Consider the following 17,311-nt stretch of genomic DNA (forward strand, 5'->3'; position numbering starts at 1 on the left):
TGTTATGTGAGGCCAGTTGTGGTAGTCAAGCACTGTTCCTCACAGGGCAAATAGACAAAGACTCATACAAGCTGAACGTCATTCCAGTGGAGAGGCAGAGGATACTAAGCTAGGAACATCCTTCCTGAAACTGGAATCTGCCTGTGAGACAGCATCTTTGTTGTGCTGTGTTTGATCAAGACACTGAGCTGATTTGTTTGATTTCTTGCCTTGGAAGAGGAGAGCAGTGTGATGGCAAAGACGTCCTACAGCTTGCATCAGTCTCAGTTGTGATATGGCAGCAAACACTACGAGTTCCTCCTAAGAACAGAGACTGCCCATGAGCTAAGCTGAGGAAAAGCAAAGATACCATTAAAGTCTTTGGTCAACAGGCAGTGCAGATTTACAGCTATGACTAAGACAATAGCCACAATTCTCAGCCTCTGGTGAGTTTTCAAAATGTAAACAGCAAGTTCAGTTGCAGCCTGTTGGAGCTCAAGTGCATGGCTGCTCCTTCTTCCCTTCATGAAGGAGAAGGAATGAGCAGAGCAGGGTTGTGCTCCCAGCTGCAGGCAAACACAGTTTAACACAGTGAGCTGGTTTTCCCTCTGTGGCTATGAGCCTTGCTGGCAGGCATTATAGTCACATTTAGAAGTGTTAGGGTATAAACTTAAGGTGTTACAAGCCAAAAGGCCTGTGTAGGCTAAAGGCTTGGCTGCTGAAATCTTTTATACGCAGCAGAACAATTCTAATAGCGAAGATTTGAAGTTTGCTTATTCTGCAGTCTTATCACGAGAAAAAGAAGATACCATTGAAAACTACCTCAGGCTGAGGAGAATGGTCTGAGTGTAGCTCTTCTATGGGACTGAATGCTCTGAGCACAGGGATTGAACCCAGAAATAAAGTTACATCTTCTGCAGTGTTACAGAGTTACCCATTCATTTTGTTGTGTCTTCCAACAAGGAAATAAAAGAAACGAAACATATAATTTTTGCTATGGAATGTAACATATAATTTAAGGTCAAGTGGAAAATTTTGTTTTATACAGCAGGAGTTATTGGCTTTGACATGCAAGAAGAAAGGGTGTGTGTTTTGCCTTAATGCAAGCCAATACATGTTTCCAGTTCTTAGTTTGACAACTCATTTTCTTCCAACTAGAAGGGTATGCTAAGAAAGGAACAGAAATTATAGGGAGAGAGTAGCCTATGTTAAAAATAATTGACTGAAATTGACCTGTAGTATTGTATTCTGTGTCTGCTTCTGTCATAGTGCTCCCTAACAAAACAGTCTCTGGGCACTTTTTGGATAAATGTGAGAAGTTGAGAAGTTGGATTTGAGACCATGGATTGTAATTTATAGTTGTAAATTTATAAATTATAAAATATGTAATATTTTATATAATATATAATATTTGTATTATCTGTAATTTATGAAATAATATAACAAATAATTTAGCAAATAAATATATAATGTTATAAATAGAATTTATAAAATTATTGGCATGCAGACCTCAGACTACAATTTTATATTTTGTTATGGAATTGTGATACATTATAGTTTATAGAATACTATGTCCTTAAAGCAAACCAAAACATTTTAAAAAAAGAACACAAAATTCTTGAATGGGACACCAAAAATCAGTGAGTAATATAAAAAGAAAATCACTTCCTTTATAGAGAATGCAGATAAGGATACTCTTGTCTCTTTTTAAAATGAAAATAAATAAATATTTGTGATGCTTTTATGTGCTGTGATGACATTAGCTTTACAAAATCCTGTCAGGAGATTGTTAATTGTGGCTTCAGACCAGGGTTTGAATGGAATTCAATAGATTAAACACATGTCAAACCACAAGGAGAAAACAAAGTGGTCATTTAGTCAGCAGTACTCAGGCATGCCCTCAATGAGGGAGGGATCCTTTGATGATGTGACTATACAAAACAGGTAGAAAAAACCTCTTTCTTATGTTGCAGAGTAAGGCTAATTTTGGTATTTTTAACTACCCAAGGTGAATTGAGTCTGCATTTCCTTCAAGAGGTCTTACTTCAAACTGTGGAGAGAAAACCTTCCTCATCTGGGCTGCTGTCAGCCCTTAGAAAGTACAAATTTGAGCCCCTAGCCCCCATATGAAGGAAATCCATAAAGTAGAACCTGAGAATCAGAAGTGATGGGGTGGTCTGTAGCCAGGGTGCAAGATGCTGGGCACATTGTTGATGGATGTGGATTCACATTCAAGGAGTTGGGCAAAAAAATTATCTGACAATTCATTAGCCTCCTTTTGTAACATAATAGTGAGAAAGTAAGTAGCAGCACTCCATTCCCCTCTTCTGTCTTCACTCCCAGTGGAAAAGAAAAAATAAAACAGTGAGGAAACAGAGTTATTTCAATGTCAGCAAAAATATCATATTTAATGGTAAAACCAAAAAAGGAATCTGACTTAAAGGAAGTGCTGTGAATGTTAGGAATAACTGATTCAAAGACACACTTGTGATAGTTTCCACATGAAGATTTCAGTGTCTGATGCTTTCATTAGAAGGATCAATTTGATGTCTCTATATAATCAAAAAAATTAAAAAATTAGAAAAAAGTTATACACATGGTTAGAATCTGAAGTGACTGATGTTTTTAGGAGGTAGTTATCTGAGTGCCCACTGCATGCTAATGAACTCATTAGAATTATGATATGATGGTTTTTCTTCTCACTGAATGCAGAAATTTGCCAACCTAAAGCAAGATGAATATGAATAAAAAAGACACATGGGCATCAAACTAGAATTAATCTTCTTAGTAGTTTCTTGTTTGTAAGCAAATGCTAGCCACTTGAATTGTACTGAAATATTTAGGTATTTTGCCCATCTCACAACTGAACATTCAGACTTCTTTCTATTCACATTTGTTCACGTGGCCTGAGTCAGCTTTTAAAAAAATGCATCAGTGATTTAATGGAATGAGTTATGTGTTATTTTCAAAAAATAAATGATACTGACATAAACTGTAGTCAGTCTCGGTCGAGTAGGAGGAGCTTACATGATGGACTTGCACACGGTTAGAGCAACAAAATAATTGGTGGAGATTTCATGGTGCATTTGAAAGCAAGATCTAAAGTTGCTTGTGTTTAATTCCTTGCAGGCTGTTTCCAGCTATGTAATGTTTTTCGGACCCATGAGATGGAAATTGAGCAGTGCTTGCTGGAGTCCCTCCCCCTGGGCCAGCGGCAGCGGCTGGTCAAGCGCATGCGCTGTGACCAAATCAAGGCGTACTACGAGCGGGAAAAAGCTTTCCAGAAACGGGAGGGCCACGGGAAGAAGCTGAAACATGGAAAGAATCAACGAGTTTGCTTTCATCTTGCTGATATGATACAGGATGCAATCATACGCCACGATGATAAAGAAGGTACATATTAACATTATACAATATTTTCCTTTGTACAATAAATATTTCAGAGGAAAAGCTTTCTTGTTCTGCTCATCTGTCTTTAAGTAAAATACAAAACACATAAAGTGATTGTCTCGGTGAAATATGCAGACGTATTGCACACAACACGTTGCAACTTTTTACTGGAATGAATAAGGTGTGGAGAGTAGTGTGGAGAGTAAACTTTCAGAAATCTAATGAATTTATTTTGAGATTAATATAAACTAATATATTTCAAAATAATTAAGGACTGTGAATCTATGACTATGCCTGGTCTCTTACATGAGCCGTAGAATTTAACACAAGTTACTTTGAAAATTAGGTTCTCATTTTTAGCCAAAATTTGGAGTAAGGGATTCTGTTGTTGGTGACATTGGTGTGTCTAGAGCAAGGAAATGGTGTTGACCCATAGTCACACTACATAGAAGGTCATCTTTCTGCTTGTGAATTTATGTTTATGTCCTTTTGAATTATGTAACCACACTTTATTGCTCTGTTTTTAGTTTCTTGGCATTGTGTGAATCCCTGGTGCACCTGATAGTAACCAGAGGATTTTGTGATTTATACCTCAGAAGTGAACCAAACCTTGCAGTAAGAATCTCCCAACTTTTAGAAGTGCCCAGAAATCCCCATAATGTTGTCTGGTCAGGAGGGATATAAGAAAAGAACTGATGCAATGTTGTTGGCAACTCCTTTGCAAACAGATTTTATGTCAGTTCATTGTAATCACATTAGAGTAAAAAGGGGAGATTCTGAGACAGACAGACATCATGCAAAGAACTTGGCAAGATTCTCCTAATTTTTATCTGTTTGATAACTATGCCTTTTTTACTCACTCCTGAATCTTCATTTTATTGTGCATTTGCTCCATTATTGCTTATCACTCAGGTATAGTCCTATACATTGAGATCTTTAGTAGAAATGAATCAAAAAATTCTTCTTTTAAAGTGAGTGCACAGGGCATCATTTATAACTAAATAATACATAAAATTCACAAACTTCATTCCACACTCCTGCTTCTTTCTAGCAGGAATTATAAACAAAAGATCTTCTTCCATGTTTCCATAGCTCCAACTTTCTTCAAAAAACAAGCAGAATACTACATATGACTCTTAACATTCTGTAAAATTCAGATACTTGAGGCTATTTTTGACATTCATACTGAAGAGATGTAGATTGCTTATTGCAGTGGTGGAAGGGCATCAACAGTCTTTTGTGTTACCTATACTTGGCCTTGAGCTGCACCTAAATCAGAATATAAAGTTCAGCAAGTGCTGAGACTGAATAACGTAAGCAGAAAGGGAAGATATCTCAGGCAGAGGGAAGTAAAGTGGAGGAAAGCCAGGAATGTTGTCCTGCACTTGAAACAGATAAAACAGGTCCTCAGAAGCAAGGAGATCAAATAGCCCACAGATAAGATAGTCCTGAATTTATTGCCTGTGGTTCTTTCCCAGGCAACAAATTCATGAAAATGTGTGATTGTTGTCTTTAGGCAGCTTGGGGACCTGCAAGTGCCTGTCTGTTGTGTTTCTAGCCAAATGTTCCCAGAGCCTGTTTGCTTTGGTGTGAAAAATGTTATATTAAGAATTATTATCATTAAAAAAAACCCCAAACCAGTACAACAACAACAACAAAGTTTATACTCACAGACATGAAAGCTGTTTTCCTACTATTGTTGTTGAGTGGAACATGCAACCATGACTCTTCAGTGAATGTACCTACATTAGAATTTCTGTTCAAATTAGACATAATATTTGTGATAAATGTCACATCCATTTACTGTGTTTGGTGGTGTTTTATGGAGCATGTAACGTAGATTCTTTTCAGGCAAAGCTGTATTGGAAGATGTTGTCTGGAAGTACAGCTGATACCCCAAAACAGCAATGAACTTTCAGTCCGTAAGGCTCAGCTAGACAGAGCCTGGAGTAATCCCATGGAAGTAATGGGATATAGCTGGGGAAGTTGGGCTTTTGCTACAGCCTGTTTCTCTTCTCTATTTAATCATATTTTACAATATCCTCCGCAGTCAGCAGCATTGGGTAGGTGTAAAAGACAGCTAAGAAAGTTGTTTTGCAGTTCTATGAATGAAATGCAAAAACAATGTGGTATAGAAAGTGGAAAGAGGGCACAGCAAGGGGATCCAAGTAGTTGTCTAAGTGAAGTCCAGGGGTTCAGTTTTTCTGAAGTATCATAAATTATATAGACTGGACAGCACATTTTGGAGTGGTGAGTTGTAGTTCTGGTTTAATACATGAGATAAATTGGATACCATTAATACATATAGAAAGATGAATTTATAATGTGGCTGGTGCAGAGACATTTCACAATTGAGTCTGGTCAGAATTTCACTTTTACAAATTCGTTGCCTTTGTTATTCATGAAAAATCTCCAAAATTACTATACCAGCTGCTACTGAACACAAAAACCATTTCTCTTACTGCATGCTAGCAGGACTGACCATTAGTTTGCTCTAAAATTAATTTTAGAATTGGCTTTGAGAAATTTTTACTAGTGACCTGCTTTGTATCAAATTTATAAATTAAATATATGCTCATACTATTTCTCAATAAGTTAAAAATTAGTGAAATTATGTATCTTTGCTCTTTTTTATTATTTTATTATTAGTAGTATAACTGTTCTTTAATATTTTATCTGACCCAGGGAGATTGAAGGGGAATCCTCATTCTCTGTCTCCTTGCAGCACCCTGTAGTTTCTCTGTTTTAGAGCACTATGTTTTTACTGCTGTTGATGGGCCACATCCACCCACACTACTAGCAGTGAGCATTTTGGGAGATTCTGCAACTATTATTCTCAGTGTTGACATGTATAGAAGCAGAAGCTGATGCATAAGTGAGTGCACTGTTTTTTGACACTGATTTTGTACTTTTTTACTGCTGGCAAGGGAATACCTCTTGTTAATTTTCGTTTAAATACTACATACTTTTCTTCTGTGAGATATTAAATCCCTAATAAAAATGGACAGCAGGCAATTTGTCTTCCTGGCATCAGTCATATAAATGTACTGAAAAATGGGAGAGGTAGCCAAGGAGGCTTCTGCAACCCATTCCTTCCCTCTGCAGACTAGGCTTGCTCGTACCTACGTGTGGCATTACCATGTGGACTCAGATCTTTTCTAGTACACAAACCATACATTGGTATTTGCTGAGCCTGCTCATCAGCTGAGACCCATCTACAAACGATTAGGAAATGAACCCAGCACTCAGGAAATTAACTGAGCCAGTCGAAGTCTGAGTTTCTGCTTCAAATACAAGGCAGGCAAATGGATTCTTAGCATTTGGGCGTCTTGAGGATAAAGGGTGTGCTTCCTTCCTGGGGCAAAGGTGCAGTTATTAGACTGACAGCACTGAGAAACAGTGGCTGCTTTGAAAAATGTGCTTTTTGGAAAGTGAGCAGATAGATAATCTTGCTACAATGAAAACAGTAGCTGAAAGTGGACATGAGAGTCCTGTACCTGAAATCTAACATAGGGGAAACTAAAGGACTAGCTTTAGTTTCTATCATTTTTTGGTATAATTTGTAACCCACCTTCTCAGTTATCCTGCAGAATTACTCAAAGTCTAGGATTGTCAAATAATCTTTGTATGTAGTAAGTGTCTTTTGTTGTAAAACCTCTCAGTTGTGATGCTGTCATGATGTGTACCATAAAGTCTGCCGGGCTGGCAGGTGGTGCTGGGTCAGGGTACAAAGTGCAGAGAGCCATCAAATTCAGCCTGGAGACAAAAGAGGTACTCCTGTGAAAAATCAGCATTACAAAAGGGAAATGCAGATTCCCTAAACCTATTTAAAGCCCATTTCATCCTTCTGATGAGCAATATGCTGATTCTGTGACAGCATTGTGATTCTAAATAGCAGCGATACCAGGGTGAGTGTGTGTTAGCATAATGCTGAGTCTCTAGTAATGATTCTTTGTCCTTTTGTAGTGACTCCCTGTTTTAGTCAGTCCTTCTCAATTCTCCCAGAGCTTCTTCCTAACCCTGCAGAGTTGCAGGTATGACTTTGTCTTTAGAGACAGAATGCTGGAATATGGTGGCTGGGACAGCCTTACTCTCCCTTCTCTCACCAGGGTATGTCAGGAAAAGGTGATTTAAAAAGAAGACGATACCAATATCCTGCTTTTCCTGCAGTGTTCACTGCCAAGGCAGGTCTCCCGAGGCTGGGTCCTAGCCCCAGCTGATTGACTGCCCAGCTGTTTCATAGTGTAGGAAGGTAAACAGAAATCCCATCTCACTTCCCTTCCTCTGATGCCAGTATCTCTAGCTGTTTGAAAGATGTAATATTATTGTGAGATTGGTAGTATCATGATATTTGAAAGGGCTGGAATAATCAATATATTGGAAGGGTTCAGTACCATTAGTTATTTCAATGAGCTCTGTATAATGTACCATGTTATGATAAATTTCAGTTATATTAATTAAAAGGGTGTGTAAGTGAGCATAAAAGGGGGTACAGGTGGGGCTGGTGCTGAGCTGTAATTTACATCTGAAGAACTTTGGGCTATAAAGAGGGCTCTGGGGAGGGGAAACAAAATCTATTCAGAAGAAGAGTGTATCTTTAATTTAAGGTGGCAGATGAGTTGACAATTAGCTTTCGTTAGGAAAATGTGTCAGAGATGTTATAATAATCCTTCTTCTTCATGGAAAAAAGACAAATAATCTGAAACAGAAAACAGAGGCTGAAACTGAGCAGAAATAAACCAATTTTATATGATTTCCTTGCATTGTTTTCAAATCTTCTAACCAACTTCTTATTTTTGCATTCTATTACATTAGGCTTGGTTATGCTTTAATGTCCTTTTTCCAGTAGAAACAGCTTGGTTGGTTACATACAAGATGTTCTGTAAAACAGTGGATTGCACTGACTGTGTCTGGCAAACACCTCGGGGCAAACTTACTGATCCTCAACAACCAGTTTTAACATTGCCAGCAGTCTTGGAGAAGCTGGAAGAAGCAGGATGTGGGCAGTAGTGACAGGGTGGTGAGAGTATTTGGTATATTTCCATTTCCATTGTGTGAAACCTCTTGTCAGGCAACAGTGTGGAACTTAGACTCATCTTAGCAAACACCTTTATAAGAAGAATGGGAACAAATTCAGGTAGCCTGTCTGCTGTTGGGATTCTGACTTTCAGACTACCTTTTTAAATGTTTGATGATACCTCCTCTTGTCAAACTGATTTCAGGCAGCTTTTCTGATTTTTACGTGTTGCGTGTTCAGGGATGAATGGTGAGAAAGAAAGGCTCCAAGCATGGCAATGCCTGGCTTTTAAAATTCACCAAACCCTTGGATAAAGATTGCATTTTTGTGTGCCAGGAGTTCAGAGGAATCTTTGCTACGAGAAGGGACTGAAAGATAAAAATATATGTTTACTAAAGACAGAGAATTTTAGTAATACAAGAGTTTTACAGAAATACAAAGTAATAAAACACATTATTATGCCTAATGTTTTGGAAAGAGGTGACAAAAAGGTGTAACATTATGTCTCTCATGTTAGGTCTTTATCGTTAAGGCAGAGTTTCCTTAAATTAGGCAACAATGACTCCATCTTGAGTTTAAAATAAAGGTGATTCTGGAAAAGAGAAGAATCTCTGTGTGAAAGTGCAAATTAATCTTCTGTGCCATCACAGATTACCATAATCCACTCTTATTTGCTTCCACCTTTAAAAATCTTCCTGCCTTGTTTCTTATGATTAATATTTAATATCACTTTCTTTCATTCCATTCTCCTCCCAAAGGTACTTTAATTAGCATTTCTTTTGTATACTGGATGTTGTAGCTATAGTCTTCTGAAGAGGCAGGTCTAAAATCATAATGAATGATAATAAATTATAATAAATGAGGAAAATGAAATGCATGGGATATTTATATTTATATTTTTTTATATATATGTATCATACCAAAGGCATAAAGGGCAGAAATATAAACACAGTTGGCAAATCAGAATTTTGTTGTGGAATCTGAATAACTTTCTCCATTTTTCCATGCACTTTTCATTTTACATTCTCTTTTGGGGAACCTCACTTTTACCAGTTATTCCAGCTGCTGTGAGAAGGATAAAGTGACAAATAGTTGTAGTGTGTTTAACATGCACAGGTAACCTTCATGAAAAAAGAAAGCTCCCAGATTAAAAAAAAATAAAAATTAAGCCTTGGGTCAAAACCTGAATTAATAGGAAATGAGACAAATAACATCAATTAATAAAGCCTTGCATAGTCATGAAGAGGGAACCTCCCCAAAAAATCAATTTAATCTAATTTCAGTTTGAGGAAATTAAAACTCTGAATGATAAAGAACATCCAGAACAGAATTAAAATATATTGCATACTCTGTATTACTTTATTTTAGCATGCTCAGTCGTTTTTAAAATTTAAATCAAGGATTTCTCAGATTTTATAGTGCTTTGTTTCAGATTGCTCTAGCATTATTTAGTATATTTTAATTTCAGATTACTATTTACTCTCACTCTAAACTTAATTAAAGCCTATTTTTTATCTTTCCAGGGAAGCAAATGGATTTCATTATGCATGTAATAATAGAGGGACTTCCCCACACAGAGATATTTTGGATTTTACAGTGTTTCCCTTGAATCAGAGTAGGAAAAATGTACATTAGACAGTAATCTAAAACTATTTACAAATGTTGATTTGCTGGGAACAATTGTAGAAGAAATCACAACACACATGTATAATAATTTATACAATTTAATATTTATTGTCCAATCCCTAAGAGACATGAGCACTAGACACTGAATAGTGGAGTCAAGAGCCTAATCAGAGCATATGAAATTAATGAAGCACACGGAAATGTTGTGAACTGGGGCTTTTGGAAAGAAGGTAAAGTATGTACTGTAAATGAATGCTTTCACAAGACAAATTCATGCATTCTGGAGTGGGAACCATGTCTGTAACTCTGGATGACACTAATGCATTGGACTTGGACTGGTTGTCCAACAAGCTGCTGCTGATTGATCTGCCCTCTGTGCAGGAAAATGAAGCATCAGTCAACCATCTCAATCCACCCATTGATGAAGAAGCTTTTCCAAAGGCCCAGAAGGTAGAGACATTTCAAACCAGGGCAAGGCTTCAACCCTATAGATTCAGCATGGTTGCTAAGTTTCTTTGGCTCCATGTGTGATGAATTCAGCAACACAAGGCATCTTTTTGTTATGGTGCAGGGAAACATAATGCCTTCAGTTATTGGGTAACAGATGTTTAGTAATTAAAGCAGGCCATTTCAAGAGCAATCATAAAATCACAGGGAGATGAAATTTGAATACATCTGAATTCCTATAGGATTCCATATGTGCTTTTTGTCCATGTGTTTACATTTTTAGTAATTTGGTGAAGCTGAGAACTGAATATTAAATTATTTGCTGTTGATAAAAATATGTATGATTTCTAATATACAACACTTATTTAATTAGAAAAGGCAAGACTCACCAAAAAAGGTATGACACATCAAAAAGTGAAGAATAGACTTGAGGGTGTAGATTTAATCTATGGTTTTGTTCTCCATGTGGATTGTCTAACCACAGGAGTGCTTCTGCTCCATGGCTACTTTTCTTAGCCATGAAATTTTCCTGATTTGTTTCAGCTGCACTTTTTGTCTCTGCACATGCCCAGAATTACCTTGGTTTGAACAGCTATCCTCTGCCTGTACCAAGTGGGGAAATAAAGAAAAACCATCCCTCTATTTTGGGCCGCCCTCAGTAGGGAGATTTACTCCAAGTGTAATTTATCTGAGTTTTGATCAAATGGATTTATGATGCTGTCCTTCTCTCCATAAAAACTGAGCTTGGAGCTGTGAGCCACCCATTTTTGCTTGCTTTGAGAGCCATTTTTTGTCTGTGCACTTCTCTGTCCCACTGCCTCTTCTGTGCCCACTGTTCACACACCTCAAGTATCTCAAACAGTGTCCAGCCTGGCATGGCTTTCTCCTGGGGAAGGACCTGGGAGGCAAACTGGATCTGGCTGGTCTTGGTTACATTACAGTAAACTGTAGAAAGCTGACTGAAAAGTAAACTGTTGTACAAAAATCTCACTGCTAACATTATGGCTGCTACTTACTGTGTTTTCAAAACAGGAGTATATTCTGGCCTATTTGTAGTCCTGTTTCACATGCTTAAGCTCTTGAATAAATAAAAACTGAGATATGCGTTTGAACTTTGTGATTCCCTTCTGATGGTTTTGGATGTCTATAAATTCACTCTGAAGGATTTGTTGAAAAGCATGCCTTTCTCTTACTGTTATAGAGAGTTTCTAGAAACTCAGCTTTCAGATTCTTCTTTGAACCACAGATTTCTAAAATGTAGGTACTGAGCTGCTCATTTTCTATGCAGGTAAGTCCATTCTTGAACTTTAACCCTACATATCCCAGCAAAACCACATTTGATTAACTAGAAATCAAAATGTTGCTTCAATCGCAAGCATAAAACATATCTATGAGAGAAACTTTGTAAAAACACACTATCCCTATTTTTTTTTTAATTTACTTCTAAACACATTTTCAAAATTCTCTAATATTTATTTTGGTGGACTATGATATGAAGATTTTCTGCAGTTGGAAAAGTCAGTATGTATATTACTCATGACTTCTATCCAGACTTATTAGAAGAGTAGAAGAGAACTTGTGGGCTGAGATAAAGACAGTTTAATAGGGAAAGCAAATGCCACACACACAAGCAGTGGGAAAAAAATGAATTAATCTGGTGCTTCCCATGTGCAGGGAGGTGTTCAGTCATCTCCAGGAGAGCAGGTTCTCACCACATGTAATGGTGACTTGTGAAGACAAATCCCAGCACTCTAAATGTACACCTTTCCTCCTTCTTCCCCCCTTTTTATATACTGAGCATTATGTCCTATGGTCTGGAACACCCCTTTGGTCAGTTGGGGTCACCTGTCCTGGCTGTGTCTCCTCCCAACCTTCCGTGCACCAAAAACTCCCTCCCCAGTGTGGTTGTACAAGAGGCAGAACAGGCCTTGGCTCTGTGCAAGCCCTGCTCAGCAATAACAAAAACATCTCTGTGTTATTGACCCTGCATTCAGCACAAATCCAAAACATGGCCCCCTACCAGCCACTGTGAAGGAAATTATCTCTGCCCCAGATGAAACTGGCACAGCATGCTCCAGCATTCAAGTATGAAGTATGAAAAAACACAGGACTAATCACAAATTCGCTGTCATGCCAATAAAGGTTCGTTAAGCCATTAGCAACCTACAAATTGGCACCTGGCAGTTCTTCCTATTCCTTTGAAAGGGGATCCACAGTGGGATGCAAGACTCTAAATTGGCAGCAATCAGAAGCCTATTCTCTCTATGAAAGATGCTATCCAATGAGTAGCAGGTACTGCTGACATTCTCTGGTTATTGTTATAAGTCCCTGATTTAAAAAAAAATATTGCTGTATTCCTAGTCTATTCTTATGAAATAGAAAGAGAACAAGAGTAGAGTATTTTCTATGCAATTTGCTTTTGATTTAATCTCCACTGTAATTATTGTGCTTCATATTGATTTCCAATAATATTTCAGTACAAAAGGAAAACTTTTCTATATCTATCTTTCAATATCACTTTGAAATGCTTTCATTTCAATCACAAATTACACTATGATAGAAATTAAGATGGGGAACTACAGAAATAAGTAGAGAAAAACCTTTTCTGTTTTTTTTTCTTTTTTACGAGCAAGCCTTTTTAGCAATAATACAGTTCTTTACAAAAATGAACTTAATAAGTTTTTAAAAGTGTTTTCAATTTTTGAATTCAACTTTAGGAACATTTTTCTGCCAGGGCATATTCAAATTACTACACTGAAGCAGAAAATAAAATAAAGTTGAATACTTAAGCATAAGACTGGGAAAAGACCTTATTCTGATATCTTGCAACATGCAGATTTTATTTTATGACTATCAAATTAGTTGCCAGTTTGAGAAGAACATTTCTTCAAAGTTTCTAAAAAGTGGACTTTGTTTGGAGGTTTTGTGGAGTGGGATAACTATGTGGAGTATTTTTCTCTAGAACCATTGAAGGCATAACTAAATGCATATAACCAGAGCCACTAAATGCAGCAAGTATTTTTTTTTATTGATAAATTTTTTAGGGCTTTTTTGTTATTCTGCTCTTTTTTAAGAAGAGCGTGTGGCAAATTGTTCACCTGTGACTGGGCAACCCTGGTTGTGAGTACAGACTGGGGAATGAGAGGCTGCAGAGCAGTGCCATGGAAAGGGACCTGGGGTCCTGGTCCATGGCAAGCTGAACATGAGTCAGCAGTGCCCTGGCAGCCAGGAGGGCCAACCCTGTCCTGGGGGCATCAGGCACAGCATGGCCAGCTGGGCAAGGGAGCTGGGGCAGCCTCACCTTGAGTGCTGGGGGCAGTTTTGGGTGCCACAGTGTGAGAAAGACGTTGAACTATTGGAGAGAGTCCAAAGGAGGCTACAAAGAGGGTGAAGGGCCTTGAGGGGAAACCATCTGAGGTCACTTGGTCTGTTCAGCCTGGAGGAGACTGAAGACAGACTTCATTGCAGATACAGCTTCGTCATGAGGGGAAGAGAAGGGGCAGATGCTGATCTTTTCTCTGTGGTGATCAATGACAGGATCCAAGGAACTGCCCTGAAGTTTTATCAGGAGAGGTTTAGGTTGGATGTCAGGAAAAGATTTTTCACCCAGAGGGTGTTTGGGCACGGGAACAGTTTCCCCAGGGCAGTGGTCACAGCACCAGCCTGTTATATTTCAAGTATTTGAACAGGCACATTGGGTGATTCTTGGGGTATCCTCTGCAGGTTCAGGAGTTGGACTCGGTGATCTTTATGGGCCCTTTCCAACTCAGCATATTCTATGATTCTTTCATTCTGTCTGAACTGTAGTACCTTTCCCAGTAAAATCACAAATATATCTGAGAACTAAATAGGTTTATTTATATAGTGCCTAGTGGTTTTTCTTCCTTCCTTCCTTTTCTTCCAAATTCAAAACAAAAAATACATATACTGCTCATTATTTCAGTCATCTTTTTGTTCTCTGAGGCATGAGTTGGAGGATTCTTCTCACTGAGATATTATCTTAATGACTTAGACTGAGGTCTGAAAGGCTTTTTAGCTGTTAAAATCTTTTGCACTTCAAATTGACAGTGAACAAACTCTATAGCTGTGATAGAAATTAGTAGAAAGCTTATATGGTGTAATGTATAGAAAACTGATTCTTCTTGATTACCGTTAATTGCGGCCTTTACAGTAATAGGCTGCAACAGTGGAGGAATTGAAGGTTTCAAGAATACAGCCAATAAATCGAAGGGAATGGCTAATTTAGGTTGTGTTTCTGTTTGAATTGCATCTAAGAATGGAGGTGTAAATGTGAGTAGTTAAGGTGAAATTCACAATATTTCTAAATGTCCTCCTTTAAACAAGCATATGCATATGCAAAAAGATTCAAGGTTTTAAGCATATGCAAAAGGTTCAAGGTAGAATTCAGTCAGCCTGGAACCACATACTGCTTTCTTACTAGGTTTCTTTCTGATGACTCTCTATTACAATGCAATGTAAAGGTGACCTTGAAGCAGTAGAAATTTTACAGGACAATGAGATGGTTAGAGGAGGTAATTTCTCTACCATGCACTTTTTAGGGTTTTGATTACATTTGGGCTCAAAAGACAAATATGACAGCTGTAGCAGTAAATTCTTGAGTTAGGGTTGGTGCTCCAAATTTTAGCAATCACAACTACTGCTGACATAAAATGGTAGTTTTTTCCAGACATCCATATTTACTTATTGACAGTACAAAAAATATGCCTTGAAGTGCTCTTAAAGCTGGAAGTACCTGTGTGAAATTTGAACTGCTGCTTTGTTTCTTAGTCTACTGGAAGGACATCCTATAAAAGGACACTGCTATCCTTTTAATAATGGCCATTTGAACTTCACTGGCTTCTCAGTTCCTGTACAGGGTGAACATTAGATTTCTTCTGCTTTCAAGCTTCTCTCTAAAAACCCTATGGATCACATATATAGAATTATACAAGTTGAACAGAAAAGGACAGATGTTAAGTCCAAATATATGTAGTTCTAGTGATGCTTCTGGATTAGTCCTTATATATTTTTCTTAACTTAGGCACTTCTAATGTGGAGTTCTCTCTGGCTTCTCCCTGATTTACCAGCTACCTGTCAGATGTATTGTTTGAGCAAATGAGAACATATGACATTGGGTATTACTGGGGAAGTTTGAGCCTCTGTAGCTGTAGCTCATTGTTGCATCCCAAACCTACCATGTGGTTCTGTATGAACATGGATTCATTGGTATGACTCAGAATTGAGAGCTCCTCTTCTGTCAGGTGATGTTGGTTGCTCCTTCCCCTTGCTGACATCAAGACTGAATTCACAGAGTTAAAAGATCAGTCTGGCTAGAAGGTGCAATAGTCCAACATCATGCTGACTTTGTAAAGGAATGAGACAACTTGGGTGTTGAACTAAGGCAGCTCTTATTGTTGTAGTGCAAGAGCAGACTAAGCAGAGCAGAGAAATTCCTGTGGAGAGCAACTGATAATTCTGCTTCAAAGCCAAATTAAACCATCAGCTTTCATGTCAGACTTTTGCTTTCTACAAACTATAAAAAAGAGGTGATTATACGAAGTACTGTGTGAGTGTAATTTTCTCCTCTCTGTGCTGGCCTATAACTCCAGTTCATACTTCAGTGGCAATCCATACCTGTAAAAAATGAAGTAAAACATAAATAAAGCAAAATTTGCTTTGTGTTGGTTGCTCCGGCTTTGGAATAATAATTTTGCAGTTCTGGTGGCTGACTGGTATCAGAGAAGAGGAGGCAGAGGGTCTGTCATGCATCACCTCCTATGTTCCCAGATCCTCAAATGCTTCACTGGTAGCTCCGTGGAGGTTCACCTTACATAAGATTGGTACATAGATTTAGCTGTCTGTAAACTTGGTGATATTGAATGCAGGACGGTTTGGGTTCCAAATTTGTCTCTTTGGTTGCACATTTCTTTAGGATGAACTGTTATAAATCTGTCATTTCAGTCTCCTGTGTCCTGGTGTGGTTTTTGCATTTCATGCCGAACTTTGAAATCAAGTGAAGTCTACATCACTGCAATCTTCAGCTGCCCAAGCATGACAGCCTTATCTCAAAGCAGATACATGGAGATGTTTTCCTTTGCTTATTCTGAGGTGGTTTAAGTGTCAGCCACAGTTTTCAAGTTGGATAGCTCTTTCCTTCAGTGCTGGCTTTATACATATGATCTGTTGTTCCTGGGGTGATAATGTATTCATTGCTTATTTTTCAACTCTTTTTTGTTGTTGGCATATTGGTAGTGGTGGTTGTTGCTGTTACTGGTGTGGGAAAATGAAGGTGTCAGCCAGAATGCACTGGAGTTGGAAGCCTCCAGAAACAGCTGTAGGATGTGAGGGATTGGAAGCAGGATGATTTCCAGGAGACTGCGCTTCTACAGTCAGAGCAGCCCTGACTGGAAGAAATTATGTCTCCTGTCTGGACTTGTCTGTGGGCAATTTGCTCTCCCTGCTGGACCTCCAGGCCACCCATCAGTTATCAGGGAGAATAATAATAATAATTCCAGAATGTATTAAAACAAATTTAGTTAAAACGTGACCCTTAGTCCCTTCGTGTCATGAGAACATTTAATAGTTGTCTTTTGGTTGCACCTTTGTTGTAGTCACTACTGACAGAAGACTTCTAGACTGCGCAGAGAATATACAACAGGCAAGTGTGAAAGTTGTTATATGGCCCCCCTTGTCAGAATTGAAAAAGGACTAAAACCATTGTTGTGTTATATTTTGAAATGTTACAAGGTTGTCCTTTGCCAAGTGTGAAAGAATTCCTTGCAGATTGGGAGACAAAACATAAGAGAAGTTCTAGTTATAACTGTCAGACTCTTCATATCATGGAAAGAGGTG

At 38.1% G+C, this 17,311-nt stretch overlaps 1 protein-coding gene across 5 annotated transcripts in view; it reads left to right on the forward strand.

Annotated features, from left to right (window-relative positions):
• Positions 1-17,311, forward strand: part of MYO16 (myosin XVI) — a 357,892-nt gene that overhangs the window by 89,770 nt on the left and 250,811 nt on the right. For all 5 annotated transcript variants that reach the window (XM_036381446.2, XM_036381432.2, XM_036381447.2 and 2 more), the window contains exon 2: positions 3,109-3,372. In XM_036381446.2, the coding sequence (XP_036237339.1) occupies positions 3,147-3,372 (226 nt within the window). In that variant the 5' untranslated portion in view covers positions 3,109-3,146. The remainder of the gene's footprint in view (positions 1-3,108; positions 3,373-17,311) is intronic.

Source organism: Molothrus ater, chromosome 2 (assembly GCF_012460135.2).
Source record: "Molothrus ater isolate BHLD 08-10-18 breed brown headed cowbird chromosome 2, BPBGC_Mater_1.1, whole genome shotgun sequence".
In the NCBI taxonomy this organism is placed as follows: domain Eukaryota; kingdom Metazoa; phylum Chordata; class Aves; order Passeriformes; family Icteridae; genus Molothrus; species Molothrus ater.